The 16,015-nt window shown below is 41.5% G+C and overlaps 1 protein-coding gene across 1 annotated transcript in view; it reads left to right on the plus strand.

The window, feature by feature from the left end:
- Positions 1 to 7,762: 7,762 nt before the first annotated feature.
- Positions 7,763 to 16,015, plus strand: part of aldh1a3 (aldehyde dehydrogenase 1 family, member A3) — a 37,064-nt gene continuing 28,811 nt past the window's right edge. The window contains exons 1-4 of the mRNA XM_008282149.1: positions 7,763 to 7,787; positions 7,966 to 8,070; positions 8,409 to 8,549; positions 11,355 to 11,484. Of these exons, the coding sequence (XP_008280371.1) occupies positions 8,475 to 8,549; positions 11,355 to 11,484 (205 nt within the window). The 5' untranslated portion in view covers positions 7,763 to 7,787; positions 7,966 to 8,070; positions 8,409 to 8,474. The remainder of the gene's footprint in view (positions 7,788 to 7,965; positions 8,071 to 8,408; positions 8,550 to 11,354; positions 11,485 to 16,015) is intronic.

Consider the following 16,015-nt stretch of genomic DNA (forward strand, 5'->3'; position numbering starts at 1 on the left):
ACCAGTGACAATTAGTGACTAGTAAACTTAAACTACTTGATCTGAGATTCCCAGCCTAACTGCTGTGTCAATAAAATAGTGTTCTGGAAATATTTCAGAAGTGCAAAGAATATATTTGAAATGTGTGTTGACCCTTAGAACCCCATAGATGCACTTTGCATGACAGACAACTTCTGCTAAGTAATATCATTGCTAACTTCTTTGCCATTTTTACACTGCTGCTTCTTAGCTGACATTACACTCTATTTTGTACGACAAATACATACTAAATAGACTAGAATAAGTTTGAATAGAATGGGTTTGCTTTTAATTGAAGTGCTTCAAAAGTTCAAAAGACAGATGTGAGTCACCTGTGCACAAGCAAGAAGCGGTGATTTTAGATTTGGGAGTTTCGAAGGCAAAATGGCAGAGTTTCAAGTACCCAAACATCTGAAAGTGCCCCAGATGTCATGTCTAATTGAGAAACCTGAGATTCTTATATTAAAGGTTTTGCAATTGACAAGTGCCTTTTCCATGAACATTGGCATTTGGCAAAACATTTTCCATTTGTCCTCCAGCCACATGGCACACTTCTGTTTATTTGGGGTGGGAACAAGCAACTTGAGCAAGCCAGAAAGAACTGTTTCTGTCTGTTCAGGCTTTCTAGAGAGCCACTGTCAACAAATGCCAATGAGTGTCCTGTATAGCAGAAAGAAAGTGGTGTGGAGAGTGAAGAACAGTATGTCACCAAATGGTGAAAAGGTAGGGTTAGGGTACAGTTCAAGGCTTTGGCAACGTTAAAGCACATCCCTTTTTGGGGGGGTTAAGATTAGGGTGCCCCATGCAAACAAAAGTTTTCCAAATTGACAAAGTTTTCCATTTGGCCACCAAAATGCTGCCACCTAATGGATGGGTGTGCATAGTGTGCCAGTTAGGAACCTCAACTTAATATGGCATCAACTCAATTCTTGTTGAAAACTGGGTAAGCATGTCCTGCTATCCTGAAACTTACTTCAAAGTGTACACTTTACTGCACGCTCAGTTTAGCAATACATAGGCGCTACTAATTACTGAGTTTTCTATCTGTCATAGACACTGCTTCCTGCTCTTTCTGACCCACTCACCCTGCTGCTGCTTTTCTTGATCAGACCTGTCTGCTGATTCTCTAGTCCAGTTGTCTGTCAGCCAATCAGTTGCCTGTGTACTCATTCTGCAACACCTGTTGCTTATTTGTTGATTTACTCCTCAGTATATTTACCAGTCAGTTTGCCTATGTTGTTTGCCAGATTGTGGTTTGTCATGAGCCATGTCTACCTCCTTCCAGTCTCCTTTTTTAATTACAATGGTCTATGGTATTTGAGCTGCAGCTATCTACCTGCCCATTTGAATGCTCCCGAGTTGACTGTATCATCACTCTCTTGAATGGTAGAGCGAGGGAGTGGGGGGTGTCAATGTGAAGCCAATTCACCTGTCTGCACCTCTCTCGATAGCTTCACTCAAGAAAGTCTTGTTGCAGGCATACAAAGGGAGGTGGTCCATCTCTGATTATACCTTGAATTTTGAACATTAGGGCTGCAAGGTGGCGCAGTTGGTAGAACTGTTGCCTCGCAGCGAGAAGGTCACCGGTTCAATCTTTCTGCGTGGAGTTTGCATGTTCTCCCTGTGCAGTGTAGGTTCTCTCCGGGTTCTCCGGCTTCCTCCCACACGGTCCAAAAACATGTTGAGGTTAATTGGCGATTCTAAATTGTCTGCAGGTGTGAATGTGAGTGTGTCTGTCTCTAAGTGTAGCCCTGTGATAGACTGGCGACTTGTCCAGGGTGTCCCCTGCCTTCGCCCTGAGTCAGCTGGGATAGGGTCCAGCTCCCCCGCGACCCTAGTGAGGATTAAGTGGTGTATAGACAATGGATGGATGGATGGATGGATTGATGGATGGATGGATGGATGGATTTTGAACATTAGCTACTGACTTTTCCTGGAATAGAGAAGCTCAGTATTATGTCCTTTTTAATGGACTCTCTGGAACGATACAGGATAACTAGCCACTTGTATACTGCCTGCTATGCTAGACTTACTCATTGACCTAGTCATTTGCATTAATACCAAGATAACGGAAAGGCAGGAAGAGAAGCTAGCCAGTCACCCTCAGGTTTTCCTCCACAGATCACCAGTAGCAGAGTCAGCTCCGAGCCATTTAGATCCCAAGCCAATGTAGATGGACCTCACCCAGTTTTCCCCTGTAGAAAAATGACCTTTACTGTGGCCAGCTGGGACACTATGGCACTTCCTCCAGATTTAAAGACAACACTCACCAGTGAAGCGTGAGATAATGGTCAATGTCCTCCCTTTCTCCAAGTCTTCTGACAAACGCTCTCTTCTAACTCTCCTCTCTACTAACCGCCACCCTATAGTGGCAAGATCAGCGACTTTAGGTGGCCCTGCAGTTAAACTCTGGTGCAGAAGAAAGCATGATTGACATAGTCCTAGTCAGGCCAGACTGCCTCAAATAATGCAAGCCAACGTTCTCAACAGCCAGGGTATTGCTAAGGTAAAATATGTTACTGGACCTGTTAGACTCTCACACTGATTTCTGGCAACCACTATGAACAGATTTCTTTGTATCTGATTAACACTCCTCAGGTTTGCATAATATTGGGGTATTCTTGGCTGGTCAAACATAACTCCCAAATTGACTTGGCTACTGTCACAGTGTCTTTTGTCAGCCTTGCTACCAGGCCACTTAAACCCCTTTTCCACCAAGAAGCACCAGGTGCTAGTGCCGTGCTGGTGCTAGGGCTGGTGCTTAGTTGGTTCCAATCTAAGAACTGATTGCTTTTCCATCGGTAAGGAGCCAAGTTAGAGCCATGCCTAAGGTAGCCGTTTACCAAACAACACTTGCGCCACACGGAAGTCTACACAGGACTCCAGACTAACTTTTTTACTGGTGTGACCAACTTTCTCATTTGTTTGCACTTCTCACCTTGTCACAGGAAAATATATGACTAGCTGAACATTTTCTTATCGATAGACTTTACAATTTACGATGTTCCCCCAAATGCACCACATGGCAGGCTGCGGTAGCTGCTGTTGGTGTCCGCGGTGCTCAGACTGGTGTGCGAGCTAGGGCGTTCTAATGTCAGATTTGTCCAAGATGAAACCGAGTGATTTTTTTCTCATGCGGTCTTCTCTATGAGCGGAATAAACAGTGCATGTAGGTGCGCTCAGTTTTTCATAGGAAGACCGCATTTCTAAGCGTAAATACCGCAGTACACCTAAGTAATAAAAGTACTGTTTTCCACCACTGTGGTGCTACTGGTGGGACACAATTGTACCGGCTTTCAGGGTGCAACAGTTTGTGCAAAACTTCCGTGTGTCCCTGGACTCATTCTAATACATTTGTGATCGGACCAGGGAATTCCTGGTGAAAAATGATACAAATCACCACTTGTGTGTCCAATTCATTCATTGGTCTTGGTGGTCACAATAACCCCGCTCCCAGCCCCTGACGTACTCGGTGCTTAGCTCTATCCCAGCACAAAGAATTGGTGCTTGCTAAGCACCAGTTTTGAGAGCCTGGAGCCGGTGCTTAGGCGGTGGAAACACAAAGGGCTGGTGCTAAGTTAGGCAGTAGCACAGAACTAGCACTGGAACCGGTTTGGTGGAAAAGGGGTATTAGTGTTGTGGAGGTACAGGAGGAGTTTCCAAACTGTCTACAATGCCAGCTGGAAATCTGGCAAGTCACATGCCACTGCTCTTCCTCCATACCTGCCATACAACTATGCTACTGATCTGCTGCCAGGAAAATAACCACCTAAGGGTAGGATAGGCTTTTCTCCCTGACGGCCCCCGAAATGGAGGCTATCAATAAATATATTAGTGACGTCTTATCTGCAAACTTTATCCAGCCAAACTTTAATTTGGCAGGTGGAGACTTTAGGTTTGTATAGAAGAAAAACACTCACTCCAGCTTTGTTTTGAATACTTAGATCTCTCAGTGACATTACTTTTAAAAAACAGTATCCATTGCTACTAATCTCATCTGCTTTTGATAACTTGCAGGGAGTGACTATCTTCACCAAACTGGACCTCCACTACGCTTACCACCTGGTGAGTATTCGTAACAGAGATGAGTGAAGGACTGCCTTCAGCACACACAATGGACTCTATGAATACCTGGTAATGCCATTTGGTTTGTCGAACACCCCTGCTGTCACTCAAACCCTTGTTAATGATGTATTGCAGGATATGGTTAATCAGTTTGTCTACGTGTACCTGGATGATAGTCTGATATTCTCTTTGTCAACTCTGCTGAGTTCTCCCCATTTCAAGTTTGTTTTGGTGATCAACCCCCACTGGTCCCTTCCTAGAAGAAGAGACACTTTCACCTTCTGCTCAGGCTTTTGCCTGCAGATGTCACAGGGACTGGCGACAAGCCTTTGCCCAACTCTTGCAGTCCTCAGTCCATCAAAAAGGAAAGGAAAGCTCAACAGTTGTATAATTTTGCCTTAAGATTTGGATTTTTCTCAACTTTAAAAAAAAAAAAGAAGAAAAAAAAGAATGAAGTGCAGACATATTTAAAATGACCTGTTCTTCCTGCTCGGGTAATTTCTACTTGTGAACCTCAATCCTTGAAAACTGCAATGTAACACAGTTTATTTATAATTCACAATTTATAATTCTAACCTCAGCACTTTTCTCTTTCAGCTGATACTCTTCTTTACTGGCAGCAACAAGGCTTGTGTGATTGATCCATCCTCTTATCCATATATTGTGATTATGTATCAGAACATAAGCTTCAACATGAGTTTTGTTCTTTTTTCTATCCTTTATATTTTGAGACAAGTGGAGAAGCATTGTGTTCTCATCAGGGCCTGAGGAGTGCCTTTGTTTGACTCTGAACACCTGGACAGAGTTATCTCAGTGGTTCAGACTCTCCCTCCCTCTTGCCTTCTCTTTTCATCTTTTCTCATCTAAATTGCTCTACTTTGAGAGATAAAAATGCAATTGTTGCAGAAGTAGCAAGTTCTCAAGGCCTCACCTTCTGTAACTGTTCACAACATATACATGTATGATGTTTTATTTTGTGAAAACAATAAATCTTTGTTTTATTTGGAAATGTCCGGTGTTTCAGTGGTCACAATTTAGTATTAGGCATTGCAGTCTGGATAATCTAATGAAAGCTTCAAACAAAAGAGCAAACTTTTTACAAGATAATGACTAAGTGTGTTGGCAAAATCAAATAACTTCACTTTAGAATTAGTAAAACTGCTATTGTCATGACCCTAGTGTGAACTTGCATTGTTGTCTGTGTCTTCTGTTAGCCCTGTTATGAACTGATGACTTGTCCAGGTGTAGCCTGCCTGACGCCCAATGTTGGCTGGAATAGTTTCCTGTGACCCTCTGGATAATAACTCGATAGATACGTTATTATTGTTATTATTATTAATGTTGTTATAAATGTTAGTGCTACTACTAGATTGACAATATGCATAACGCACTTTCTACCGTATTAATGCAACATATAAAACAGTATTTCAGATTTTAAAATATCCAATTGTTTGTACGATTAAATAAATAATAACTTGTCAGCAAAAGACAATCTTCTGCAAAGTTGTCTGAGTAGTGATTCTAATTGGAGTTGAAGCCTGCTGAAGGGTGGAGACTTGACCTTATTTGAAGGTGTGCAGTGCCTGTAAGCCTGATCAGCCAAGCTTGGAAGAAGGGGTTGTCTGACTCCACTTTCCCATGACGGGATGCCCTCCTAAGTCTCAGTCAGCTAGAGGATTTGTTATTTACTACATACAGTTGAAATTCATGCACATATATTCCCACTTTGTTATCATTTGCAGATCCCCAGTCTACAGATTTGCACATTTCTACATGAGCAAAATGTGCAAATATCTTCTTCAGTAAAAGTCAGATTGGATTTATACTACAGTATCACACATTAGGCCATATTTTATATTTCTTCATACCAAAGACCATCAGCTTCTTTTGTTATTTGTAGCCTTAATAAAGTCCCAAAGCCTTAATCAATTATAGAGCCTGTTCCCTAAAACTAGGATGAGGTTGGTCATACAAAACATGAATCACTAACTTGTATTGCTATTGTTTTGAATATTCACTGGTTGATATGCAGTAGTAGCTGTATCCTAAAACATTTTTCAAGTATAAATTCACTTTATTAAGCAAAGAAATGCATTGAATAGGTTTCGAATGTACAAGTTGTACTGCAATGCTGCTCATAGGGGTCATTTAGTCATAACAGTGAGTAATGTTGGCAAACACATCAGACATGGATCTGGATGTTTAGTTCACTAATAAGCTACCATGATATTACTATACACTAAGAATTTAATGCATGGTTTAGTAAAATAAATTACAGTGGAGTTAAGAATTTTGTAAACGTGAATGTTTTGTAAACTCAAAGGTTTCTGTAAAAACTGAGCCAAGTTCATTTTGATTTAATCACAAAGAATTAAATAATGAATCCACTGTTACAAATAGTCCCTAACAAATGCACAATTTTCTTCTGTTAAAGAGAAATTTTATTTTAAAAAGTGGAAAACAGTTTGTTTTTCGGACATCACTGAGCTTTTTGTTGAAAAATGAAACTCTGTAGCCGTGAGGTAACAGAACCAGGTGCCATAGATGGAAAACAGTGAGATACTAATGACATAAGTAGAACATAGATTTGTATTCTTGAATGTTCTAGAAAGATCCTTGTAATGGTCAGAAACCCTGCTTTACTTGTAAACTGTTTGACAAATGAAATCATCCACTCTGGAGCAGGTTTCTGCTTATTTGCATGAGTCTAGGCTTTTGCATTATCAGTGCTTTGCATCGTTCTTCCCCCAAACCGCAAACACACACACACACACACACACACACACACACACACACACACACACACACACACACACACTTCACTCTCTCTCTCCCTCTCTTCTGTTCGGCCACCCTCTTTGAGGTCTCTGTCACTCATTACGGAGTGTTGGAGTTGCTGAAGTGAGAAATGAGCTTTGGAAAGCTCGTTGTCCTAATTAAACTTTGGCAGAAAGAGTGACAAGAAGCAATGAAGGGGAAACAATAGCCGACTGTGTACGAGTACAAGTCTGGAGCAAGCAAGCAGCTTTGTCCTCAGGAACAAAAGCACTTGTTTGCATGTGTTCAACTCCATTCAACTTCACCAGGCCCAGGTGCAAAAACCAACATCACAGCTCGGAACACCTTGGCACGGTTGATGCGCACACTGCAGTCGTTCCAAAGACACACAAAAGCAGATCAAAGGTATTGTGTTGGGATGTAAATATTATCCAGCAGAAAAAAATCCTCCTTATTATTTCCCTTGCCTGCACCGACAGACCGGCTGCAGAAAGTGTGCAGTGAAAAGTTTCTTCTGACTCTTTTCCGTTTGACAGCCTGTGCGCACTGGGCTGGTGAGTGCAGGTGTGCGCACCGTGCGCCCAGCAGGAGAATGAAGATGGAAATCACCTGGACGAGGACAAAGCGCTGCTTAGTGTACACAAGGGAGAAGGTCACGGAGGCAGGAGGCGCATGATGGAAGCTCCAGCGCGCACACAGCAGCAGGAGCCAGCAGCTCCTCACGTAAAGGATCCTGGTGTCCGATGGGGCGGAGTTGGGCTCTCGGGGAGGGAAGGACTCCACATTCCTATAAAAGCCTGCGGATGGTACGATTGTTCAGTGCGCGGAGATCACACACTGGAGCTACAATGGCACAGAACGGAACAGAGAGCCCGGCTCTGCCTCTACCCCAGCCTGCCAAAGTCCAGGAGATCCGACACACGAAGGTAAGTGAAGGCAGCGCAGCAGCCAGACTCCAAAGCTGCAGCGTGGCTTCAGAGGCCTGACCGGCAGCAGAGGACAGCCCTCTGGCTGCTGTCAGCTGGGTGATTGTCTCAGTTAGGTGTCAGGTGTCCGCTTAGGCAAAAAGACAAAGCCACAACTAACACTTGGTGTCCTCCACAGATTTTTATCGACAACGAATGGCACACGTCCAGCAGAGGAAGGACGTTTCCAACCTTCAACCCAGCGACAGGTGTCAAACTGTGTGATGTCCACGAGGCAGAGCAGGTTAGAAGGATCCAAATCCAGAGTCCGTCAAGTCTGTGAGATCAGGACAGCAGAGGTGGAGGCGAATACATAGAAATGTTTTGCACAGTAGCGTTTTTTTTTTTTCTTTTCTTTTTAATTTTTTAATTTTTAATTTTATTTTTTTAAATTTACGAAATAGCTTGACACTAGAATTAAAGGCTACTTGTCTTTAGGAGTCTCTCTAAACAGATGTAGTCTTAGAACCTCACACTGGACCCAGGAGCAGCGGTTATGAGGACAGACTTGCTGTGTGGTCTCTGGCAGCTTCGTGTCCTGTGTGTCCTCATGTCGCTCCGCTTCTTTGTGCTTGTGTGCAGGAGGACGTGGACAAGGCGGTGCAGGCAGCCAGGGCCGCCCAGCAGAGAGGCTCTCCGTGGCGGAGGATGGACGCGTCCAGCCGGGGGAGGCTGCTGCACAGGCTGGCCGACCTGCTGGAGAGGGACCGGCTCCTGCTGGCGGTCAGATCTGCCTCTGTTTGTCCGTAGTCACTGACCACTTTCTGCAGACGGCTGTGTAGCTTTACTTTAACGAGTTCTTCGTGCACAGATGTGCTGTTCAGTTCCTCTAACATAGCCCTGCATACATTTAATGCTGAGGCAATGCTTTATTGGTTCTTGAAAATATGTTGCTGGATGGGCAGTTCAAGAATTACATAAAAAAATGTTATAGAAATTGGATTTTTTTAAAAACAATGTGCCTTTATGTGTATCATCCTGTTGTTTAGCTGAATTATCTAGAAGACCAATATTCTACTCTTTTGATTAATTTGCAAGTAAAACCTTTGCAGTCAAGGTTTTAGTACAATTAAAGGAGCATTACAAGCAAAGTATAGCTAATTAAAGTAGGCCTACTCACTGCACAGCCTGTTTGCTTCTCACAGACATTAATTATCATCTATTACTGATGCATTAACTTGTCATAAGCATTTTAATGTATTTACACTAAAAAGTGATACTGGGATTATTTACGGGAAATAAGAGCAGTATCTCACATCATAGAAGGTTGAAAGTCTTTATCTGCCTGGTAACTATAGTTGTAAGATGAGTAGAGTCCAGTAAAAAGTACAGTATCTTTTCTGACATGTTATGAAGGAGAAATACATTAGTAGTATAGTACTAGCAGATATACTTAAGTAAAGTAAAAGAACACTGGAGCTGTATTTAGGTAGTTGCAGCACTTTAATGACTTGTCCCTGCAGCACATAACTGTATGTTTCAGCTGAATGACTGACAGGAATTGTGAGCACTCACTGAGGTTTTTCATTGTTAATTTGTCTATAGATCTCAATTATGGAAGTAAATTCTTTTATACAAGACACATATTTATGGGATTTTCCTTGCGGTAGAAAAATGTCCATGTGCTGTTATGACACTCACATATTCAACATCAGCCAGTATAACTGCATGGTATCGGGACACTGAGACCTTACCTCAGTCTTTATTTTTCTCTCTGTAATGATTGCTGGAGTCTATTTGCCTTTCCGGTCAGATATTGTTTAGAATTAGGTCTGCTTGACTGTGTCTTTTCACTCTGTTTAACTACCAGCATGCATTAGGACTTATTTTAGTAAATTCACCCTTACAGATGTGATTGAAGTCGTAATACCAGATTGCATGTGGCTGCTAATTGCAAACATGCTCTGTGGGGCGGTGTGTAGGGTACAGTTGTTAAGTAAACTAAACTCCCTGCTGTGTTTGACAAGATATGGACTAGAGTGAGACTATTTAGTGATACAGTGAAGTGGTGTTGTGGATTCAGTATTTGCTAAAGCCATGGAGACTCATTTCTTATTTTTCCTTTTGTAATGAAATTAAAGGAACTCCGGCAAAATAGTGCTGATTTTGGAGTGATTTAGGGCACACAATGAAATGAACATGATATCTGTCACAGTCAAACATAATCAATATAAACCTAATTCTACATGCAAGGCCTATTGCAATGTGCCAAGACACCATACGCTGTCCTGGACTGCTGTGGCTGACTGGACCATCCTAGGCTCCAAAGAGGAAGCATCTCGTCAACTATCTCAGCCAAACACAGCTGACTTTGTTGTTATCTAAATGAACTTACCATTATTGTAATTATTGTTTTTATGTGAGGAACTTACACGTATGACATAATTTATCGTATCTTGTGTAATTAAATTAAATTCAGTTTTATTTATACAGTTTCTATTCACAAATTCAACAAAAAAGAAAAAACAAACATATCCAAATGTTTCCCTGTGAACAATCTCCTCGGTGATGGTGGGGAAGAAACCTCCAACGGAATCAGGCTCAGGGAGGACGGTCTGGTTGGGGTGAGGGTAAAGGGGAGACAGAACAGGATATCAAGCAGAAAACAAAGCACAAGAGAACAATTAACTTTTAACTGCAGATTGGAGATGTTTAGTTTTGCAGCCAGATACCTACAGAGAGGATGACACAAAGTTAGAGAGAAAGAGAAGACAACTGAACAATTAAACAGTTTATTTGTTGGCAATTTGCACTGTGGACGATGAGGCCCTGCAGGTACCAGATATTACAGATATTTCTATGAGGACTGCTAGGGGTTTAACATAACATCACATCGTTTTCGTGAAAGTATGAGCATGTGATGTGTTAAAATATTCTGTCAATCTTTTCTGTGACATCAATTTCAAGCATACTAAGTAATAAAAAATAAACTTTATGATAACTTATAAAGTAGTCAACACATCAATTGACTAATTCAAAAAAAATAAATAAATAAAAAATGGTAATCGTCAAGTGCAGCCTTAGACTAAGAGCCATGTAGAGAGAGGGTTAAGGTTGATCCTGGCGCTGGTTATACCAATGACACATGAGCTAATTTGAGTTTAAATGTTAACTTTTTAATAACCCATCGTAGTCAGTGTCAAGGTTAAAGTAGTTTAGATGATTGAGAAAGCTGTAAGGTTCTGAACAGGCACATTCTGAACGAGCATTGTGCAAGTTTACGAGATCTTTGCCAAGAAGTTCATCCATGAACCTATGAGTACTGATCGGCATCACAGCTGAAGCTATAGGGCTGATGTAAGATTATTAGATAAGATCCAATGAGAACGCTAGATGTAATAAACTAACGTTTTCCTTTACGCTGTATGGTGAGGCTTTTTCTAAGGGCCCAAAGAACTTTTTTTTGTGACACCCACACATTGTTTATGGTTAAAATTGTTTACAGAGTAGTTTTCCAAGATTTTAGTTATAAATGCGCAAAAACAGAACAATCTATGGAACTCTGATGCTATTTTTTTGACTCTGTAGACTCTGGAGACTCTGGACACAGGCAAGCCCTTCCTGCAGTCTTTCTTCATTGACCTGGAGGGCAGCATCAAAACTCTGCGTTACTACGCCGGCTGGACTGACAAGATTCATGGCAAGAGTGTGCCTATAGGTGAGTTTATGTGTCATCTTCTTGTACTGTCAAGTTATATAGGTTGGGCATATGTGTTTAAATATGTTCAGTGTCGTGAGTTATAAACTCAGGACAGATCAAATCAAATTAAGTTTATTGTCATTTTGCTGTTCATACAACAGTAGTACAAACAAGATGAGAGAGGGCTTCTTCAGGATCCAATCACTAAAAGCAATTAAAGAATCGTGTGTATATTCGGATCAGCAGTTCAGCATTCTGACAGCTTGTGGAATGAAGCTGTTGATCAGTCTGGAGGTTCTTCCTTTAATGCTCCAGAAACATTTGCCTGATGGCAGCAGTTCAAACAGTTTATGGAGAGGGTGAGAGGAGTCCCTGATAATGTTCAGTGTCCTGCTCCTGCAGCAGCTCTGGAAAAGTTCAGAGCTAGTTGTCTGCGTGTCCACCCGTAATAATGTCATCTCCTCCAGCTGTATGGCCGTCTGGGATGTTGTCATGGAGGCACGTTTCTGTTAAAGCAAACACACAGCAGTCCCTCCACTTTTCGTGGGTTTCTCTCAGTAAATCGAAAATCCAGCTTGTTGTCGAGCGAGTGGACATTGGAAAGCAGGAGCGATGTAGTGCTGGTCTGGGGGGGGGGGCTAGCCTTTAGCCTTGCATGGATCCCAGCTGTCTTTCCTCTCTTGTTTGACAAGGGTATAAAACCATGTTTAAAAGGTGTTCACAGGAGCATAGTGGCCTAAAATGTGTGAAATGGAAATTTGGAACCACCAGGATTTCTCTTAGAGTTGGTCACTTAGTCAAACTGAGTACCCAGGCTAGGAGGCCCTTGGTCAGGGATGTGACCAGGGTCCCAGTGTTCACTCCAACACAACTTCTCTGCACAGATCAGAGAACCTGCCACTTGTGGTATGTGCCAAAGTTTTGACATGCTACTATTTCAGCTTTTAGAAATACTTTGCCAGATACCATAGATTGCAAGCACTTTTTCCAGTAGTACTTTTATTCTTGATTTAGGAATTTTCCCCTAGTTTTCATTGCAGATGACTGAAATTGTTGAGATATTCTTAGCCTGTTAAATTGAACATGACTGAAAATCTGTGGAAAAATCCTAAACATCATGTGCATGTCAGACAGTGTATGAGGGCCATTCCATGTAGTTCATGTTGGATATGAATCTTTTCAGTTTGATTTTTTGGACTGCTTCATATCTAAAATTTGCTGATAAGGAGTGGAAATGACTCTTCCCTCTATCTGTGCAATGTCTGTACCACTGGCTGCCACACAATCCCAAAGCAGAATATTTCCAATACCATGCTTAACATCTGGCAAGTTCTTGTCATTAAGTACTGCTCCTTTTTTTTCTCTGAACATGCATTTGGGGATTGTGTTCAGCAAACTCAATCTGAACGTCATCCATCAGCAGCACTGGTTGTCAGAATGGCTCTTGCTTATCGTATTGTTGTATACTTCAGAGTCTGACATTTATGATGAGGTTGTACGTAGGGTTTCCTATTGAGTGTCCGTTTTGTGTGAAAGTCTTTTGGTCTTCTCGTTCTTGTCTTGACCTCCACAGTTTCCAATAACTGCCCTTTATAATGGCATGTTGGACAGTGGAAATCACAATCGAGAAGTGCTTAGATTATTTTTGTACAGACTATCCAAGCTTTGTAGGCAGTTAGCTTTATTTTCAGATCTCTACTGCTTAGAGCAACCCATGGTTGTTTTGATTCATAACAAAATCAGAAGGTAATCAAGTAATCAGTTTGTGTTTTTAGAATACTATTAAGTTAATGTAATAACAGTCACAGTGGTTAATGTCGAGAATGACTCATGTCATTTGTTCATTTACCTATTTAGTCATATGTTTGAGAGCTTTTGAGAGTGAATAACTTGTTCTCACATAGAAATACTTTTTGTGGGTCAACAACAACACATCTACATGAGATGAGTTTTCAGTGTGGACAAGAAAGATGATGGAAGTTTTTTATACTCCAAGGAGCTTCATAGCCATAACTGGGAGTCGGCTTCATACTGCAGAGTGACTGGACTTGGCTCAGGACTGTCCTCAGGTCTTGGTGGTATCTCATCCAGCTTCATAATACTTCCCTTCTTGTCAGATCCTACTTTACATCTTCTTTTTCAGGACAGCAGATTCACAAACACGTTTGACTTTTCCACCCAATTAGATCCCAATAGAGTGATGAGAGGTGAAAGGCACAGGAGGACAAAGGGGAGAGGAAGAGGCTGAGATAGTAACCAGTGAGCTGCAACAGTCTAAGAGGATTACCCATCAGTGCTGGCTGAACGCCTCAGCAGCACGGCAGCCACTCAACCAGTACTCTTCATTTTATTGTGGAGCAGTCTCACTATTAGTCATCAAGATGAGACACCCAACTGAGTTGCTCACATTGTCAGATTAATTGCAAAAAACTTGTACCTGCATGGTGATCACACTATTTCAACATGGCACGATGACAATGGTCTGTCATTGAATTTTTTTGTTACTGACAGAAGAGGCTATGTTAAGTATTCATATTTTGGGGAAACAATTTTAACACCGTAAAACTGAAAACCACAATATTCAAAATTCAAACAATTGCTGAGCTTCAGGGTTCTCTTAGCAGTTTCCAAGTTTTGATCTGGGTTTATGGGCAATCACAACAAACTGATGATGAAGGAAAAGAGGACACTGGTCTGATAAGTTAATCAGCCAACTAGCTAGCTGTGATTGGTGCCTGTGATAACATTATGCAAGGCAATATTTTGTAATGCGATGCAAAGGGGATAAGTCATGTATTGTTCAGAAGCACAAGTAGAGACTCTTCACAGGGAGTCCCATTGGTTGCAATTTCAGTTTCCAGTTCTAGGTAGAGAACACAAATGCAGACACAGTAGGCAGTTTTGAAAAACCAAAGACCGGCATTGATAACAAAAGCCGATACAAAAATAGTGAAAGTTTAAGAAGCAAGTCAAAGAAAATACAGGAAGTAACCAAGGTTACCGATAATCCTGAAAGGTAACAAAAGGAAGAAGTTAGATACAAAGTTACATTTTTGAATTTTGAATGAAAAAAATTAAAACAGCAGAGCTACAGTGCTCTCTTGAAAGCCTGTTTCAATCTCGAGTTACACAGTGACAGTGCACTTTAGTAATCTGCAATTGATTATTTTCACAAGACGTGTCCATTATAAGGTGAGCGCACTTGGTTGTCTGTCTCTCTGTGCGGTCCTGTGATAGACTGGTTACCTGTCCAGGATGAACCCTGACTTCACCTTAAGTCAGCTGGGATGGACTCCAGTCCCCCATAACCCTGTGGTGGTGTATAGATAATGGATGGATGGATGTGCACACTATGTGGAGCTAGAGAACACGCATCAAACATGCATTATGTTGCTGTACATCAACTGTAGACCAAATCATGCAAATCAAGTGATGTTTGTCACATTAGCCTCACTTCCTGTTGTCGATTGGTAAGGCCATGACCAAAACTGAATGTAGACATGTAGATGTGTTCAGACCAGGGCTCCCATCAAGCATGAAAACGTCAGGGCAATGAGATAATGCCTATTTAAGTTACAACAACTTTCTGTCCCATCACAAAAACACTGAAATTCACAATGCCACCATGAACAGACCCCTCTGGGAATCTCAAAAGCATCCCAGTTTAGCATCTAAAGGCCTTTAGATTAGACTGACCACATGTTGGCATTCTGACTAATTCCACTGATAAATTTTTTGTGACAGCTGGTCAGGGAACCCAAATGCAAACACAAAACACAGCAGACAGGTTGTAGGAACAAAACACGACTTTAATAAAACTTACTGAAGGGCTGAGAAGCAAGCAAATGGCAGCTAGAGAATCCAGGTGAAAAGTCCACAGCTGAAGAAACAATCCAAGGAAAAGAATCCAAAACTACAAAAAAAAAAAAAAAAGAAGATATAGAGAACAGAATTGATGCAGGAATAGATAGGCTGGCAGGAAGGTGAACATGGGAGACAAAACAAAATGACACTGGAGGATGCAGATGGGGCTGATACCGTAATCTCACATGTACTCAAATGTACCACGACTACTATTTCGCTGAATATCTATATCAAGCCATTTAGCTAGACTCGTGCTCAAGATGAATAAGACATAAATATTCACCATTGTTTGTGCATGTGCAAATTTTAATTCGTTTTTGGGCACCTTTAACCCCTCAAAATGTGATTCAATATTATTATTATTATTATTATTATTATTATCCATTATCTATACACCGCTTAATCCTCACTGGGGTCGCGGGAGGCTGGAGCCTATCCCAGCTGACTCAGGGGACACACTGGAAAGGTTGCCAGTCTAGGGCTACACTTACAGACAGACAGCCAAGCACACTCGCATTCACACCTACAGATCTACCGGTTTATCTGTTTGTTTACTGGTTTATTTGTTTGTTAGCAAGATAACTCAAAAAGTTATCAACGGATGTTCATGAAATTTTCAAGAAATGTTGACAATGGCACAATGAACAGATGATTACATTTTGGTGATGTTCTGGCTTACCATCTG

Source organism: Stegastes partitus, unplaced genomic scaffold (assembly GCF_000690725.1).
Source record: "Stegastes partitus isolate 25-593 unplaced genomic scaffold, Stegastes_partitus-1.0.2 Scaffold260, whole genome shotgun sequence".
Lineage (NCBI taxonomy): Eukaryota > Metazoa > Chordata > Actinopteri > Pomacentridae > Stegastes > Stegastes partitus.